The sequence below is a fragment of the Anastrepha obliqua genome, chromosome 4 (genome assembly GCF_027943255.1).
Source record: "Anastrepha obliqua isolate idAnaObli1 chromosome 4, idAnaObli1_1.0, whole genome shotgun sequence".
NCBI lineage: Eukaryota > Metazoa > Arthropoda > Insecta > Diptera > Tephritidae > Anastrepha > Anastrepha obliqua.
Window position 1 is genome coordinate 125285888 of NC_072895.1, and position 20586 is coordinate 125306473.

Genomic DNA, 20586 nt, shown 5'->3' on the forward strand with positions numbered 1-20586 from the left:
CGAGGGGCGACCGCTATTATATTAGAAAAAACCTTTTCTTAATTTTTTGATCTTTCACCGAGATTTAAACTGACGTTCTCTCTCTGAATTCCGAATAGTAGTCACGCACCAACCCATTCGGCCACGGCAGCCTATGATATTATGCATTCATAAAAAAAAAGCTTAAGAAAACCAAAAACGTTTAAATATCTTAGCCTCCCTCTTAACCGTACCATACGCTATCAGCCACTTTATCAGCCAGATAATTGAAAACAAATGATGACTTCTAGGCGCTACCACTTTTCTAATTTTTGTCCCAAAATTGTCATCTGCTAGGAATTTAGTCGATTGTGAATTCGGAATTTTTTATCCAATTCTTTATCTGCAAAATAACTATGCTCTTTGGAACTTTATCTAGACATAAAGAAATTAGTCCTAGGAAATATCTCTACATTTGTATTAATAAAAAAAATAGTTTAAAAAAACTAAAAAACACGCTTTTATTGCTAATCGAACTAAAAAGTAGAAAATAAATTTTAATGACAAAGGGACCTATAATGAAGTAATAGCAAATCGAACGATCAGTCATAGTCAACTACCTCAGAACAGAATTATAACAAAAATTAAGATAGGTATAATACAAATAGAGTAATTCAAATTAGAGTTAAAAGCGTGGGATGCATTTTGCTTCACTTTCATAACCCTCTGTACATAGGTAGTTGCCAATAGAATGATTGTAATATTTACTATATCAAGCATCCCACGCTTTTAACTCTAATTTGAATTACTCTATTTGTACCTATCTTAATTTTTGTTATAATTCTGTTCTGAGGTAGTTGACTTCGACTGATCGTTCGATTTGCTATCACTTCATTATAGGTCCCTTTGTCATTAAAATTTATTTTCTACTTTTTAGTTCGATTAGCAATAAAAGCGTGTTTTTTAGTTATTTTTTAAACTATTTTTTATTATGAATGAAAATTATTGTTATCATTGCAGTCAGTGAATTAATGATTCGATATATTCGTGTTACATTTAATTCCTTTCTTATCGACTGTGAGTCTAAAGCTATGCAGTTATCGGCCGTGATAAAGAAGTAATCGGGATGAAGAACTTATTTCGTAGAGGGAGCCTGAAAAACTAATTTACAAGAATAAATAAAGATTTTTCATTTTACAACCAAATTCACATTACTTTTTGCCCACAGTAAAAAATAAGAAAATATTAATCCTGGCAATCCTAATAAGGATAATGGAAAACTTTTAATACCTTTACCCTTTCAATACGGATTTTTTTTAAGGGGAAAAAATATTTAACCATGAAAAGTTATTACTAGTGATCTAAATAGCATGTCCTCTTGTATAAATAAAGAAATTATTTCTAGGAATTGAGAAAATGTCCTGGGAAAACATTGTCCCACCCGTAATGAACACTCAGTAGATCTATAATTGTCGTTTTTCCACTTACTGACCTAGCACGTGCTACCATTTAACTACGACTGCAAAACATGTGTAGAGAAAAATACAATAACGGGTCATACGGAGCATAATTGATGGTATATCTCGTAAAAAACTAATGGGAAGAAAATACACAGCGATGCAAAGAAATATTTGGCATTTAGTAAAACGAAAACACTCATTGGCACATATGTGTCCCGTTAGTATTAAAAGGGTTAAACTATTTTTTATTTTCTATTTTTTAGTTCGATTAGCAAAAAGCGAGTTTTTTAGTTATTTTTTTAAACTATTTTTTATTATGAATGAAAATTATTGTTATCATTGCAGTCAGTGAATTAATGATTCGATATATTCGTGATACATTTAATTCCTTTCTTATCGACTGTGAGTCTAAAGCTATGCAGTTATCGGCCGTGATAAAGAAGTAATCGGGATGAAGAACTTATTTCGTGGAGGGAGCCTGAGAAACTGATTTACAAGAACAAATAAAGATTTTTCATTTTGCAACCAAATTCACCTTACTTTTTGCCCACAGTAAAAAAAAGAAAATATTAATCCTGGCAATCCTAATAAGGATAATGGAAAACTTTTATCAAATTATTGCATTGTCATCGGTCATTGATACGTGTGCAAAATTTCAAGTCGATCAGATTTTTAGAAGCCAGTGAAAATTAAGCTCAAAGATTCCGTTACATACATACATACATACGTACAACCCGACCTAATAAAAGTGTGTTAAAAATAAATTTAATTTGCAAAAAACAAGGAAAATCACAGAAGCATTTAAACACGCATTTGCCCTTCAATAACTTCAACCAACAGAAACAGGTACACATATATGTATGTATATAATATATATTTATATACTATAATATATATGTACTTACGTATGTGTAAAAATTATCAATAGAATACCACCTAGGGAACTGTTTTTTTTTGCCCCAAAGGCAACAACAATAATACAATAAATCACAAATAGTGCGGAAAATTTATGATTGGTGAATACAGGCAATGAATGCCCATTCATTATTGAGTCAGATCAGTCAAAACACTGGTTCAGCATTATATGTATTTTTGTATGTATGCATTATTACGTATAAATTATATGACTATGTGCGCTTTATGATGTGTGGCAATCAAACTACAAATCAAAACTGAAAAAAAATCTTTCGCAGAGTTAAAACAAAAACTACTCACTGTGCATTGTTGGTCCAACCGCTCTAACGCCTAGACATCTACTAAGAGCATGCAATCACACATTCAGATGTACGCTTAGATGTACCTAAATATGTATGTATGTACGTACATTCACACCTTTTTGTTTAGTTCGAGTTGTGCTACCCTTTTGAAGTGCGGCACAGCAACAAAGGTAAGTCTAGCTTAGAGTCGAAGCTGAACAGAACTGTAATGGTGGGCAAATAATTGAAGCAGAAAGAACGTACTAAAATGAATAGAAAAGGTAATTAGAGGTGCATGGAAGAAACGGCGAAAAACAAAACCAAATAAAAACGAGTGAATATACAAATGATTTGGAACGGTAAGCTGACAGACATACAAATAGACACACAACATATGCGAATTTTAACAGTTCCACGCACACACGCCCATCTGCACATAGTAACGTTCTCACATATGAACTCGTAATGGGGCCGCCACACTCGAACGTCTGCCCGACTATTGACCGCGGCGCATAGCTAATGTAGAGCGGTTACACGCAGAGAAATCGGATTTGCTGTTGTAATGGTGTGTAGTCGTTGAATTTAATCGATAACTATAAGATTAAAAAAGGTCTTATTCTTTTCTGTGACGCAACAATGACCCCTTGGAGGATGGTTCCATGTGTAGAAGTCCACGCAAGTGGGGAAAGTTACTGATCGCCATTCACTTGGGAGTGGCCAGGACGATTCTTCTACATATGGTTCAAGCAGCTCACAACGGCCGGGATTAGCCCACGTATCCTCTGGGTAGCTTCCGAACACCTGTTCGGGAGTGAGCTAACGTGAGAAGGCGAAGCATTCCAGGATAGCTGGTTGTGTGCTGGGTTTGGGACCCGCCACTTAAAAATCCCCCCCAATGAAAAGAATTAACAAGCCTCAGATGAGAACTACCTTTACTGATGACGACCCCTGCAAACGAAATAAGGAATATGATTTGAGGGCATGCACCTGGAATGTCCGGTGCCTCTGCCCGGCTGGTTGATGTCCTCCTGAGAGTAAAGGCTGACATTACTGCCATCCAAGAGATGCAATAGACGGGGCAAGGTAAGAAAACCATAGAACCTTGCGACGTCTACTACAGCTGCCATGTAAAGGAGTGCAAATTCGGTGTCGGATTTGTTGTGGGAGAGAGACTTCGTCGCCAAGTACTGTCGTTCACTCCGGTGGACGAGCGTCTCGCAATAATCCGCATCAAAACGCAATTTATTAACATCTCGCTAATTTGCGCCCACGCCCCGACGGAAGAGAAGGACGATGCGACCAAAGATTCCTTCTAAGAGCGCTTGGAACGGTCCTATGAGCGCTGCCCCCGCCACGACATAAAAATCGTGCTTGGCGACTTCAACGCCAGGGTGGGCAAGGAGGGAATTTTTGGTCCCACAGTCGGAAAATTCAGCCTGCACAACGAAACATCCGGTAACGGACAGAGGCTAATCGACTTCGCCGGGGCTCGAAACATGGTAGTCTGCAGCACCAGATTCCAGCATAAAAAGATACACCAAGCTACCTGGCTGTCTCCTGATCGAAAAACGCGAAACCAGATCGATCATGTTGTGATAGATGGAAGACACGCTTCTAGTGTATTAGATGAACGCACGATCCGAGAACCCAACATCGACTCTGATCATTACCTTGTTACAGCCAAGCTGCGCACCCGCCTCTGTGCAGCAAAAAACGTACATCTACCTGCGCAAAGAATATTCGACATCGAAAAGCTGCAATCACAACAGACAGCCAGAAGATTCGCCACTCGACTCTCACTCCTGCTCTCGGAGAGCACTGCCCAACAAACCGGCATGCACGAGCAATGGAGCAACATTTCTCGTTCCCTACGTACCGCCGCCGAAGAAATCGGATTCCGGCGAGCCCGAAAAAACAATTGGTACGACGAGGAATGTCATGCTGCCGCAGAAAGAAAGGATGCCGCCTATAGAGCCACGTTGCGATCGGGCGCAACGCGAGCCATGTGGGATCGCTACAGAGAGCTGAAAAAGGAAGAGAGACGTATTATCCGACAGAAGAAACGAGAGGCCGAAATACGTGAGTGCGAGGAGCTTGAGATGCTGGCCAATAGGAACAACGCCCGAAAATTTTACCAGAAAGTTCGGCGGCTTACAGAAGGTTTTAAGACCGGGGCGTTGTCCTGTAAGAACAAAGACGGCGATCTGGTGACTGACGTACAGAGCAATCTTAAATTATGGAGGGAACACTTCTCGAACCTGCTAAACGGTGACAGCTGCGCATGTCATAGAGAATGTGAAGATTCCGATACCCCAATCGTTGACGACGGAATTGTCGTTCCGTTACCCGACCATGACGAGGTGAGAATAGCAATATCACGGCTAAAGAACAACAAAGCCGCGGGCGCCGACGGACTGTCATGTATCAGCTCCTATGCAGAATATGGTCGGATGAAAGCATGCCTGCCGATTGGAATTTAAGTGTGCTCCGCCCAATCCATAAGAAGGGCGATCCTGCAATTTGTGCCAATTACCGCGGGATTAGTCTTCTAAATATCGCCTATAAGGTTCTAGCGAGCGTATTGTGTGAAAGGCTGAAGCCCACCGTCAACCAACTGATTGGACCTTATCAGTGTGGCTTCAGACCTAGAAAGTCTACCATCGACCAAATATTCACAATACGCCAAATCTTGGATAAGACCCATGAAAGGAGAATCGACACACACCATCTTTTCGTCGACTTCAAAGCTGCATTCGACAGTACGGAAAGGAGTTACCTGTATGCCGCTATGTCTGAATTTGGTATCCCCGTAAAACTAATACGGCTATGTAAGATGACGTGGCTCAACACCAGCAGCGCCGTCAGAATTGGGAGGGACCTCTCCGAGCCGTTTGATACCAAACGAGGTTTCAGACAGGGTGACTCGCTGTCGTGTGACTTCTTTAACCTGATGTTGGAGAGCATCGTACGAGCCGCAGAACTTAATCGCTCAGGCACAATATTTTATAAGAGCGTACAATTGTTGGCGTATGCCGATGATATCGATATCATCGGCCTTAACAACCGCGCTGTTAGTTCTGCCTTCTCCAAGCTGGATAAAGAGGCAAAGCGAATGGGTTTGGTGGTGAACGAGGACAAAACGAAGTACCTCCTGTCTTCAAACAAACAGTCGGCGCACTCGCGTATCGGCACCCACGTCACTGTTGACAGCTATATTTTTGAGGTTGTAAAAGACTTCGCGTATTTAGGAACCAGCATTAACACCGATAACAATGTCAGCCTTGAAATCCAACGCAGTGCTACTTTGGACTAAGTAGGCAATTGATCAGTAAAGTCCTCTCTCGTCGAACAAAACTAACACTCTACAAGACTCTCATCATGCCCGTCCTAACGTATGGCGCAGAAGTTTGGACGATGACAACATCCGATGAAGCGATCGATGGAACGATGAGCTGAATGAGCTTTACGACGACATAGACATAGCGCAGCGAATAAAGATCCAGCGGCTTCGTTGGCTGGGTCATGTCGTCCGAATGGATACAAACGCTCCGGCTTTGAAAGTATTCGATGCGGTACCAGCTGGTGGTAGCAGAGGAAGAGGGCGGCCTCCTCTGCGTTGGAAAGATCAGGTGGAGAAGGACTTGGCTTCACTTGGCGCCGGTTAGCACGAGAAAGAAACGACTGGCGCGCTTTGTTAATCTCGGCAAAAACCGCGTAAGCGGTTATCGCGCCAATTAAGAAGAAGAAGAAGAACAATGACCCTGCACTGAAGTATACCATTGAGCTTCCTGCTCCAGCGCCATCCGAGCAACAGCAATACCAACTGAAATTCTCGTGGGGACGTGGGGACGTGGTGCACTACCAGTTTTATCTTTTTGAATTCTTTCGAGTTTATATCGGTACTCTCGGTTAACTATAGCGCCTACAAGATGCAACTAAGGCTAAAAACAACGTTGATGTTCAAAGAGCGTGTCGATACCTTTTAGTGAGTAGTGCATAATTTTAAAGTCGCCCTAATCATTTATATTAGCCCTTGAGTAGGCGCGCCTTATCGTGAAATGTGCGTTATCACATAAGGAGCCTTTTGCCGCAAAAATGTAAACTATTTTTTTGCAATAAAGAGTTAGCTCAACTTTAAAATATTTTTTAAAGATAGAATGAAGGCGAACAAGTGACATTTACTCAACTTTTGCAGTTCAACCAAAAATAATACTTTGGACAAATCTTTATAATCAATCTTAAATTTGAAACACTACAAACTTCAACGTTCAAGAAACCAAATTTTTCTCTGCATGTACAACAACTAAGTTTTTTGCAATTTCGCGAGTAAATATATTTCCACATACTACATATTTAAGTATATAGTATAAAATCTATAAATTATTGTCTTTAAAAAAGTTTTAACCAAGTAGTTAAAGATATCATATTTACAGTTAGCAAATCATTGTGGTTTCAATAGCTGTTTATGTGCTGCCGATGTACGTACATATGTATGTTATTTACCTCCATAAGTAAACAAATGTGACGCCAAGGCCAAGTGATCTTTATGTTGACACACTTGCCAAGAGTTTCATACCTATATCGTGTATTTTTAGATTTTTTTAAAATTCCTCAAATCCAAGATTTTCGAATAATTTTTAAACGAATGCAAAAAAATTAATATAATATAATATTACATTATAATATAATATTGAAATATTGAATAAAAAATATCAATTTCCGCATTTTCTTTATAACAATTTAATTTTCTACGCCTTGCACGATTTTTTCAGTGCAATTGCTTAAATTTTTTAGCACAAAAAATTGTATGCTAATTTTTATTATTTTTTATTTGATTTTTTTTTACTCGCGAACATTCAAAAAATTTACATACTCAACCACTTCCGTTCTTTCCACCTTTCAGAAACCAAATCGGTAACAAGTCGTTCCACACATTCGTACTATCTGCCTGTCTGCCAAAGTGACTCGATTTTTATGCTAATACTTGTGATATATGTATATTAACACCGTTTTTTAAGCGCAGCGGATACATAAATAAATGAGTTCCTCAAATTTTCTATGCGGTTTGTGGCGAGAATATTATGTGGCAATCAATTGCAATATTCGTTAAGTGTTTGAATAATCACAGTACAAAGTACATACCTACTTAAGTATACACACAAACACATATACATACATACATGCGTTTGTTATTAACTGTGGTGAAAAGCCAAACTACTCAGCAGGCTTTCCATTTCACGAACTGGTATTTGTTGGAACAAGTCATACTAGTTCGAAAGTGTCTAGAATTGTACCAGTGGGGGAATGGCAAATTAGAGGTGCGTGCAAGAGCAATATTTTTCTATTACTGTATATAAGAATGTTTCAAACGCACCCAATGGTGATTAGGCAACTATAAATGTTGATGAACTCCATCATCTGCTACTTTTCGGCCAATGTGAACTAAGCATCAACTGGTATAATGTTGATGTATAAGTGGCAATTGACTTTACATAGATCATCGCTATGTTGAGTCTATTAGTAGCCTAGCATTGGGAAGAAATACATAGAACCCGAACTACTTCAGCTGCAAAGAAAACGGATAGTAAGGCGGTTCAGAACTGATGCGTTTGAATGCAGGGTATACAAAAGAAGTGTACGCATTGGGTACAAGAGTGTGCTTGTATGTATACGTGCAGACACTATATGCGTGTTAGTAGAATAGTGTAAGCTATTTAGTGACCTAAAGCTTTTATTGATGGTCAAAAATGTCGCAAATTAGTGACCATAAACTGTAAGCTTCAAATTAAAATGGATATTTGACATAAATTTGATTTCGGCTATGGGTGAATACTATTCGTAAATTGTTGACATAATTTTTGGTAAAATTACTTTCGAGTGAGCGTATAAGCAAGCGTATGGCGAAGGAAAATACAAGGAAGTTATGAAAAAGGGAAAGCTGCACAGGGCATGAAAGCAAGTAACGGTTCTTGGAACAGTATGTATTTATTGTTGACGCACATCTCGTGTTTTTTTCCAATGGCTTGAGAATTGAATATATATTATAATCTGAATTTTTGAATTTTTTTATTATAATCTGGTAGATAATTTCATGACATTAATTTTTTGAATATTATATCTGGCATATGTATATCCACCGCGGCTATGAGTTACATGGTCCAATTTTTGACTACTTTTTCCAATAAATCTGGCCGTATGGCGACAATGGTGGCCTGAATATTGCAATAAATCGATTGTTAAATGCGGTGTATGGCAAACTGCACCGTCTTGTTGGCACCAAATGTCGTCGATTGGAAGCAAAAATTCAGTCACCATAGCGCTCGCCATTCACCGTAACGGAACCTTCTTCCTCATTCCGAAAGAAATAAGGGCCGATGATGCCGTCAGTGAACAGACTGATTTTTTTTAGCAAGTTTCCCCCATTTGGAAGCGCTGTTCTGGAGTTAAATGATTCATGATGACTTGCCAAGCATTACCGAACAAAAATGTCAACACAGTCTGCAAACTGTCAAACCATAATTATCGACATCGAGAGTTCTCATGCAGCTAAAAATATACCTGATACTTTTAGTACAAGTAGCTTCGCTTCAAGTTAATCAAGACTGGACAGCTTCTTATAAAATACTGTAGTATAGAGCAAGTATCAAATTTTATAGACTAAGGTGTTAATTTTGAGGACCTATGCTCCAAAGGGAGATAAAGGAAACGATGATGATAACGAGGTGTTAGTTTTAATCTTCACATTAATGTCATGGTTAATAAAGTGAAAAATGCTCTTGCATTTATAAAACGGTGATTAGAAGAAATCAATGATCCATATATCTCTAAAACACTTTTTAAACCTTTAGTAAGAACAATACCGATTGTCTAAAACCCGCAATACCACATTTACATAAATAAATTAGAATCCATTCAAAAATAGTTGGAAATATATACTATGTAATAAAACAGCTCACATGATCGATTTCTTTTGTCAGAAATTATATTTTGATATATTAGCTGATGGTTTTCTTTTCTGTAGTTGAACCTTTTGATATCCCGACGCTTAACAAATGCCTGGGTCAAACAAACATAGGCCCCTATTATGAGTTCGATTCGATCTTCGATATTCGCTGGTTGTCGAAGATCGAAAATCGAATGTCAATTTGGTATTATGAGCGGTGCAACTCTATCGAAATTTTCGTTGTTTACCGAATTTAGAGTCGAATGCAATTTTGCTTCCGATTGTGTAGCGTATTGTGGGAAAATGAGTTAAAATGTTTGTTTTCTGCGATTATTTATTGTTTTATAGTAACCAAATAATAAACATATACTAATTTTGTTAATTTTATGCAGGTCGGAAGTCATGAGTACCAAACAGCAATTAGAAAGGCTGATTGCATTAATGGAAGAGAATCCGTAATTCGCAAAAGGGATTTACACAAACGTTCAAGCAGCAAAAAATGGGAGGAGTTTACAACGGAGCTGAATTGATTGGGACCACCAGTTAGAACGGCAGCAAAATGGATTAAAAATAAACAAAAATAAAAAAGAAACTATGGCATAAAGGTTTTTATTTAATACTTTTTAGTTTTTTCCATAATATTCTAAGAATTTCATTTCTTATGTTTTCTGCTTCTCCGTTATTTGACTCCACTTCAATATTTCCAGCATCATCGTTGAGGGTCTCATCGGATAACTCTTCAGCCGGAAGTTGAATATTGTAAAGCAGACAAATGTTGTGCAAAGCTGCACACACATTAATAATTTTTGTTACTTTTTTTGGAGAATAGTGGAGAGCTCTTGCCTGCAACAAACCTCTAAATCGGTTTTTCAAGACTCCAATTGTTCTCTCAATGATACTTCTCGCTTTAGCATGTTGTTTGTTGTATGTTCTTTGTGGAGACCCTACCTCAGGGTTTCTGAACGCCGTCATTAAGTATGGTTTTAGAGCGTATCCAGCATCATCTGAGACAGACAAAAATTATTAAAAACGGAATTTCAATTGGTGTTTATTACATACCGGGGAGCCAAGTATTGCGACGGCCATTGAGATGTTGCTCCTCTAAATGCGCTTTCAATGGCGACATCTTGAAAGCCATAGAATCATGAGTAGCTCCTGGATTTTTCGCATTTATATAAGTTATTTTCATTGTATGATCCGTTGTACTCATTTTCACGAAAAATACTTTAAAACTTTTTAAAAGTTAAAATGTTGTTAACAAATAATTTCAATACAACCGCTTTTTCTTTTATTTTGATTTGCTGTATCAGCTGAGAAAAAATTATCTATTGTAAATGCGTCGAGCGATCGAAATTCACAATAGTCCTATTCTTCAGCGAATGAGCACCATAATACCAAATGACAATTCGTTCGATCAGCACTTTCGACTACAGTCGAAGATCGAATGTTGCTCATAATAGGGGCCATAATCTGTAAGTCATGCGGTAACTCTTGCGCTTAAATTAATTGATCACAATAACGCACAAATGTTGATGCCTAATTAGATAGCGAATCCCGTCCACTTTCCAATATTTTTAAAAAAATCTTCTTCCTTCTATATTTACCAAGCCTATGTATATTTATATTTACTCATATATACATAAATTTGTTTAATTTAGAAAGTTACCGTTATAGGTTATGTGTGCTTTGTTATTAACCGATTTCGCACATTTTCATCATCATCGTGATAACGGTACACCTCTGCACTGGCAGTCAATGGGAAGAAAATCAGAAATTCTTTAAATGGGTTTTCTACGATTTTAACATTTCCCAAAATCACGTTTAAAAACGTTAAATGCAATGTGTATTGCTTTGTGCGCAACTGGAAAAGAACAAAAAAACAGCGACCAAATAAACAGGAAATTTCGTATTGATAAAGAGAAATAAAGAAAAAAGGAATTTTAAAGTCACCAGCACAAAATGTGATTAAAAGTTCAAATATAAGAAAATATGAAAAATGGCATATGTACATATACAGGGTTGGCCATATTAAACTGACCCATGTGATTATTAAAAAAATATGGAAAAAGAAACATTTTTTTGTGTTTCATTGTGAAAAACATTTAATTTAGTTCAAGGAGATTCGTTTACATCACTTTTTGAATATGATATCGCGCAAGTGGTCGCCCTTAGCACGTATTTGGATATGTACAGGGTTGGCCATCTTAAACTGACCCATGTGATTATTAAAAAAATATGGAAAAAGAAACATTTTTTTGTGTTTCATTGTGAAAAACATTTAATTTAGTTTAAGGAGATTCGTTTACATCACTTTTTGAATATGATATCGCGCAAGTGGTCGCCCTTAGCTCGTATAGCGTAATGTGCCCGTTTTTCGGCGTTTTCCATAGTTTTGGCCAGCGTCGCGGCCGATATGGCGGCTATTTCCCGTCGGATATTGGCCTTAAGTGCGCCTAGTGTCTTTGGCTTGTTGACGTAAACCTTAGATTTCAAATTACAGTAAAAAGTTATAGGGTTACTCAATGGGTCAGTTTAATATGGCCAACCCTGTATATGTATGAATACACATTTTTATCTGTATGTATGTATACATGAAAATGGCCGACGTAGCCGAACGAGTTAGAGTGTGACTACCCCTTAGTAGTGCCCGTGTTCAAACCTCTGTTAATGACAATAGTGGCAGGAAATGGCAAACTTCCGAGTGTATTTCTGCCATGAAAATGCCCCTCATAAAAAATCATTTGCCGCTCGGAGGCGGCGTAAAACTGTATCTCCCTCCATTTGTAGAGAAATATCAAGACTCACACTATAAATAGGAGGAGGAGGGAGCACAAACACTGTGCGTGCCAATTATATAGTACTTATATGTATATACATATGTATAGTATATGAAGAATGTGCTCAAATAAATTAATCATAAAATAATTCCGAAAATGGGGTTGGTAATCAGCAAGCTTCAATTTCAAAAATTGCCATAAAATGTGAAATTAAGTATTATAGGACCTTAATGCTTAACTGCCCGGGTCCGAAAAGTAGATAATTTACAAAATATGAAGCTATGTATATGTATGTATATAAAAAAGTAAGATATTATACATTCAAAACAATGATACCGCGACGAATTTCTAGGTTTTTATCATTTTATTTATTTTTTTTATTTAGTTATTTTATTTTTTTCATGTTTCTATGAAAGTATAAAACTTAAGTATAAATTCACAAAAATTTAACAAATTCCAAAAAACACACATCAAAATTTTCAACTTTCAATTCAGAATAGATTTTTCACAATTTTCGAGTCCGATGCAACCGAATGTTAGTCACACAAAAGCGCACTCGGCTACAGCGACCGCCACATTAATAAAGTAAGATATGCCAAAAAAATAAGCAAATAGAACAGCTCTGAACGAGCTAACTTTTAGTTAGAGCTCTATATATTTTAAACCGTGCAAAACTGTCAGGTTAGTTTAAGCAAGAAGAATAAGGCACTTGCGCGTCAATATCCGCTATCTAGACTTCATATACATATGTATATACACATGTTAGAATGCGATTGCCTTAAGCACACTTAACTGTCATAATGTTTTCTAGCTCCATTCTTCACTTAAACAACCCTATTTTTATAAATAAATATTTTGTATTCTAATTCAAAATTCAAAAGTAAATTTGAAATAAAGTAATTTTTAAAAAAATAAATTCTATATGCGTACCATTATTTTTTCTATAAAAACATTTTTAATAAGTGATTAACTTACCATTTGGCGGTGGTCTCCAGTCGCAGCTCATGATACGATGAGGTAAATTGAAATTTTGCGGCACGTTTATTGACGCGCTGCAGACGCTTCCAAACGCTGCCCATGACGCTGGCAGCTGCCGCGGAGGTTGTCTGCAAGTGCTGCAGGGCACCAGTTATCGGTTGTTCAGGTGCAACAAAAGAGAACCCAAATATCAGCACCGAAACAAAGGCGCTGAGTTGAGTTTGGTTGAGTGTGGGAAGAATTTGACACTTGACCGGCTCGGTGTCTGCCTTTCTGCTTTTCGGTGACCACTTTATTATTATTTATTCACTTTTCTTATGCGTTTGTAACAATGTGGGTAATGTCGGTTGGTTTGCTCGATGTTTTTTACTTATTTATTTTCCTTTTTTCCGAACACCGACTGTGACTTTTGTTCACCTTTTCACTCATTAAAGCGTTGGTAATTTCAGATTCTTAGCCTGTTTTCCGCAAAACTATTATAAGAAAATTAATATTGTTTTTCTGTTTTTTTTTTGTGTTGCTTTACTGTTTTGACTAACTCTTAATGAAAGGGTTAAGAAGATACGCATATCTATGCTCAAGTCGCCAGTTAATTAACTGCCAGCTTTGGCATTACAATAACATACACACAGCCACGCAATTAGAGATACGCTCGGCTGCGTTCAGGAGACAGAATAAAAAAAAAAAAAACATTTACAAAATCATTTTTCAAATACATATGTACATCCATACACATGTTAGTAGTCTAATGTTCGCTTTGAAGCACAGCGCCGGTCTCCGCCTCTGTCTTTTCTCTTATCTTTGTGGGTTTTACCTCATGTTGTGTTTTGGCAATAGTGATCCGGTGCACATGCTCGCACATATGCGCATACATACATATAATCTGAAGACGTCTGTCCATGCACACATGCAAACATAAAGCCGGTGGTATTTGTGGAAACTTTAGAGAAACTCATTCTGCTTTACGAAATTTCGTTTCGTTCTGTCCAACCTTCTTTCCCCTTCATATAAATTTAAGAATTTGCTGCTAAATTTCAGTAATACCCCTGGTGGCAGATTAGTTTATATAACTTCGAGTTAACAGCTGCTGCTGGTTCTGCATCTAGTCACACCACTTATTGTTGTTTTTATGATTTTTATAATACTCATTCATACATACTTAGAAATGAGTTCGCATGCAAGGATTAACACATTACTTCTTTCACCTTTTACTCGCTTTTGCAATTTGGCTCATACATGCAAACGCTACGTTGCTTTGTTTACAATTCTTCCGTTCGGATTAATCATTATTGACTTATTTATAGACGATCCGATGTGACTGACAGCCAATCAGAAATATATGTATATACATACATACATTGTATTCAAATGTATACCCACATTTTGATATAGCATTGCATGCGCGCATTTTCTTCAGTAGTTTTTGTTATGATTGCGAATGAGGCAATTCACACTCGACATACATAGGTACATACTTATATGGTCTAATGTGGAATTAGGTAAACAACACAATTTAACAACAACGCAACTGCAATAGAATATTTAGAATTATTTAGGCTCACTGTATGTATGTAAGCTTTGAGGCATTGATAATCCAATGTTGTATTTTTTCCAATATCATGCGCTATTTTTAAAAGCGATCTCGCTGTATGTATTTATATGCATTTGTATTGAAGATTATATGGAAATGATTACAAAAGGTAAACAATGATGTTCTCGCAATCGCCAAATATTTTGCGTGATTTTGTTTTTTTTTATGGATTCTTAGATCATTAAATGCAAACTCGTTTGCATAAATCAGCTATATTCGTCCAATTAACAAACAGCAGACTAAGGGAAAGGGGTATTCAATTGGCTGATTCGCGTGATGGATATGGTTAGTTAGTTAGTTAGACGGGGTTCCTTCACAGCCGGGTGGGATATATCTAGGTAAATTATGGTCAGGTAGGATGTTAACCGGAATTTACTTATGCCAATATAGACTCGTTGGTCAACAGAAGCTTTTCGCTTGCGAAAAGTGTTGATCGACCTCAGATTCCGGTATTCATGTGATCAAAGCTGATGCTCTGGTAGTGATGGCTATAGCTCAAGGATAACGCCATCCTCTATGCTTCTTAACTAAAAGTATACACAGCTCACAACGTAAACGAATGAAGCATCCCGTTGCATGTCTAGCTGTGGTTCTCTGGCCTGTTTGCAGCTTCATTCACTATAGTGTAATATTTTGCCAACCCAGAGTGTCTTAAAGCCGTAAAAAATGCTTCAAATGAAATATTTTAGTACATGTTAGGAAAATACCCTATTTTCCGAGAAATAGGCAGACAAATATAAATTTAAAAAATTATAAAAAAAAAATTTTACAACCTACATTCCTTACAAAATTTAAACGACTAAAATTAACTGTTTAAATGACTTCCACTTAATTTCCTTCTCACCTGTAATTATGCAAGAATTCACGCCTTTGTTTGCCATTTAGTAAATCCTTTGAGAGATGCAGACATGTAATGGCAAATGAAAAGGGCCTTATGACCTATCAAGCTCAAATAAATAAGACCGTTAGGGAACTCACCCGGAATCTCAGGTTACATTCCCTCGAAGTTAAATATCAAGTCCTGCATGGAAGGGATGTGAACTATGAGTGTTTAAAAACAAGTTTAAGAAAGCTATGCTACGAAGTAACCCTAGATTAATGAATGATAATGCTAATCAGCTAAATGTATAAATAAAAAGTTTATTCTTGATGTTGTGACTTTTACTTCAAACGAAGAAGAGAAGAAAAGCAAAACGAAATTATGTGCCTTTCATATATTTATGGCAACTGAGCCCCAATGACTTTGTCTTTCTTAAAGGCAGAATTGCTGTAACATATGCATGAATATTGGATTAAAGTTCGTCCTTTTTCGTTCATATGGTGGATAAGATTGTTGCAGATTTAGGACGGTGGCGCACATTCAACCTACGCGCAGATTACCGCTTCATATTTGTCGATAGTGAGAAGTCAAGAGTTTTCAAAGCCTTCTACACAGTTGTGTTGTGGGTGAAAATCATTCGAGAAGTCCAGCCATGCTCAGGACCGTCCTCTAACTATTGTCACAACAGTCAGATATACGTTACCGGAACGCCCCGTTTTATATTCGACTAAGAATGGTTATTTGAGCAGCATTCACTAAAACTTAATGGAGAATATTTTCTGTTGTTTCAACAACAACAGCAGACCTCTACAATGGCTGGGTTCGGTAGAGGCCGCAATTTATCTAGGCAAACAGTTAAACTTTAGTTTGCTCATGCCAAAAAAATATTTTCATCGCTAATACTTTGATCCCCAAAGGTAATTTGCCACAGCCAAGATCAGTTTCAAAGAAACTTTTGTGAATGCTATTGCCCTAATACGAGATTGAATCGTGAACTGAGTCAGGCCAGTTAATGGGACGATCACCAATCAGCTGATTCGCTGACATAACAGGGGGTGTGACAGTGTTTTATTTACAACAGAGGTCAGCAATAGCTGAGGTTGGGTTGGTCATGAACGAACAAATCAACCCAACCATTGCTTATACTACTTCGTTGCCATCTGAACAAAGACTGATTGACGACATTTAGTTTTCATTTAATTTTAATTCGTAGACTTATTGGTTGTTATATGAAATAATACTGCTGCTTGTGATTAATAACTCTTTTCCCTCCACTATATATGTATGTATACTATCTATGTATGCATGTATTTACACCCTATATGTGCGTATGCACTGGGATGTATGTGCGTAAATCTCTACGTATTCTTCTTTCCCCGCTCTTTGCTCTTGCTTTTATTATTCACAAACACACGGACCTGCATCGAACAGGTATTCAGACAACGGATAATGACAGTCCAATTGACAAGCTGCCCAGTGGCAATGGGTATTCTGTGGGTAGTTAGTTTAATGGTGCAGCTAAACAGAACAGGTGGCACAGGTGGACAAACAGACAATGAGATGGGAAAATGCAAAAGAAAAAACGACTATAAGCTCGCGCGCGATAATATCTACGTTTAGAGGTATGCATACTTATATATTTAATTGGAACACGTAGGACGCTGGTATTACATTAGCAGGAAGTGGTCTGAGTACTTTTAGATTTTGTGGAAAATCAGGCGCATTAGTTTTCTGAATTGTTATTTTGTTTTGATAAGGCATTTACTGACGGAAAAAACAGACCTTAAATCGCTGTTCAAAAATTCTGGCTCCTCCTGCATAATTTTGAGCATTTTCAGCTGCTACACAGGAATTTCTCGTCAGTATTGTACAGGGTGTCCAGTGCGGATATATCATATTTCCTAGTTGCGATGAAAGTAATCAGTTTTTTTACAAATGAGATTTCGATATAAACATTTACTTCGCTTGTAGAAGCAATCTCCCATTATATTTCAAAGCAAATTTTGGGTTCATTCACTCAAATTTAAAAAGGCTTAATTTGGTAATAATAGTAATTAGCTACTTTGTCGACCACATGGAAAAATTGATCAGAGCAAATTGAGTCGCGATATCAAGTGCCGTTGCTTGAGTTATATTTAAGTTATTATCAATTGTTTTGTAGAAACTATACTTAAAATATATTACCATGTGCACAGAAAATGTGGAGTTTCACTCCTAATGGTATTCACATTCATGTATTTTGTGAATCAAAAAAGCAATATTATAAATGTCTTATTTTTTTAATAATTTTTGAGCGGTGAGCAAAATGACTTATTTTTATACTTTTGCATGTGCAAAAAAAAAATTCATTATTTCCTATGAGGGCAGTTATGTACACTCTGTGAATGGAATAATACGAACGAGAATTAACTCACTCAAAATTTTTAAGGAATATATCGCGTTCTATATTTAGAGGTTACGTCAGCAGCACAGCCCAATTTGAACACCCTTTAAAAGACAATTGGACGAACATATGTACATGCAGCAGCAGCTGACGCTGTTTTACGAATGGGGTGCCCGAATCTGCGAACCCCCACCAAAATAAATTGCCTGCGCCTCGGTTCATTCCACTTATACCCACGGTGTACCGAATATAAGAAATTCTATCATTCTCGGCTAATACCTCAAAATCGTCACCTCCTCTTATTTTTGTTTTTCTCGTGTGCGAGTGCTTTGTTGTCTGGCGAAGTTGTTTTTATTTCTTCTTTATTATAGAATTGTTTTTACAGTCGCTCTTGTTTTAGCGACCTTTAAGTCACTTTTTCATTCTTCTTTGCACTTGATTTTTCTTCTTGCGTACGTTTATTTTAATTCAGATTTCGCAAATACTATTCCATTATGACATTTTGTCTTTTGCTTCATTGTTACACTAGATTTTTGCAGACAGACGTTTTTAGAAAATACACACAGAGCAACAAAGCAAACGCTTCTAAGAGTCAATATTCCTACCACCCAAATGATGACGAATCGAGTTCTGCATGCGCGGGTTAGTGGCTCCGCCAGCTAGACAACCAACCATGACATCACTTTGTCAAAGTTAAATACCATCAGTGGCATGCTAAGTTCATTATAAATTAACAATTAGCATTAGTCGCATCAGTTGGACATCCCTAGTTCTCGTCCAGAATCTTTGTCATTTGTATTCTAATCAGACAAATTCACAAATTCCTATTGCTCACAAAACACTGCGCTCAGTTAGCACACCAACACTCTGTTGTACAATGCAAATTTAATTTTACTGTAAATATTGTAAAAATATATGTTGTTTGAAGAAATTCACAATTTTGGATTTTTACTTTTTATTTGACGAATTTTTTGCTACAAACACTTTGCACAATGAACACAACACCAAAAATAGAGATGCACGAAGCTAAATTGCACACACCCTCTAGTATATTATATAAGTGGAAGCGAGCGCACTAGATGAGGTAGAGCTGTTTTCAACCAGAGAGCGACGATGGGCTCTGAAGCACCGACGTTGGCGTCACCGTACGCGCGCACATACAAACGTACCCAAGCAGCCAAACGCAAAACACTTTAGCAAATTTATTCACCGTCGTTTCAGATGATTCGTTGTGTTCTTATAAAATTTACCAAACCGTTTTAACGCGTTGCTCAAAATATACTGAGCACAGCTAGTTACTGCTACAAATGTCAGAACTCAGTTAACGATGACAACAGCCAAGAAAACGATTGACTAGAAATCGATAAGTTTCTGAACATTTTTTATAAAAACTCATTTTGAAGCTATATTTTTCTAAATTATAAAAACTCACATTTTTTATAAAACACTTATATCACTTTGAATTTTAATATTGATTTTAGTAGAAATGTTTGATATCATACTTCATGAAAACTGGTGACAATATATCGATAAGCAAGTGTATGTGCCAAATTAATTGACAGACACTTTCAGTGTTGAATATAATAATTATAAGATACGGCAGGTACCTGTTTTACGTTCTCTGGTTCTCTGGATACGGTATCACAGACTAGTTCATGTGAAAGAAAGCTTAATATGTACCGAAACGGTTGTAAGTACAGAGTGATCCAAATACATTGTTATTAAGAATAGGTGCAATTGAAAAAAATTAAGTTTATGAAATCATTCTGAATTTGGGCATGGCCGTAAGTAAATTGATTGTGAGATAGTGTATTTAGTATTCCCCGTTTTAAATAACTTCAATTTATGTAGCTAGTTGCTTATAGTACGGCAGTGGAAGGGTTATGTAGACCAGGGCTTCTTAAACTTTTTTATATAGCGACCCCCTTCAAGCTTAGGAAATTTTAAACGACCCCCTCCTCCATATAATGAAATATATATTAAGGCAGTAGTCTGCTTTACAGGCTTCAAAAAATCGATTTTTTTGTTTTGTTTTAAATCTCTTCCAAAACTATCCAAGAATATGTCTTTAAAATTCCAGAGGCCAATTCGACATATTTTCGAAGCTAGAGCAGTTTTGGTGGCCGAGCGTCGAGCAGGTGCGAATGCTCAGGCAGAACTTTAAAGCGCGTTTTCTCGAGTTTTCATTTTCACAAGTGTTAGAAAACGGTGCCGGCGATAGCAAAAAGAATATATGTCCGATCGAAAAAAAACCAAAGTGATCTAGCTTCAGTATTAAATTATCTTCTATTTGAACTAAAAAAGTTGGACAAAAGTATTATTTAAACTACTTGTTTTGCAACTTAAAGTCAATTTTTTTTCTTAAAAAAGTGAATTTTTTTTTCAAACTTCGAAAAAATTTGGAATTTTATAACTTCTTCGGTATTTTTTTAGTTCATAAAGAAAAGAAACTTATAAAAATTAAAAAAAAAATTGGTTCG

At 36.9% G+C, this 20586-nt stretch overlaps 1 protein-coding gene across 14 annotated transcripts in view; it reads right to left on the minus strand.

Moving 5' to 3' along the window:
• The window catches only part of LOC129246400 (EH domain-binding protein 1), an 88078-nt gene extending 68674 nt beyond the window's left edge, over nt 1–19404 (minus strand). For 2 of the 14 annotated variants that reach the window (XM_054885204.1, XM_054885192.1), the window contains exons 1-2: nt 19148–19394; nt 13310–13785 (exon numbers count right to left, since the gene is read on the minus strand). In XM_054885204.1, coding sequence (XP_054741179.1) covers nt 13310–13413 — 104 coding nt within the window. In that variant the 5' untranslated portion in view covers nt 13414–13785; nt 19148–19394. The other 12 variants (XM_054885195.1, XM_054885193.1, XM_054885205.1 and 9 more) reach the window with 12 other exon arrangements.
• Nucleotides 19405–20586: the final 1182 nt, after the last annotated feature.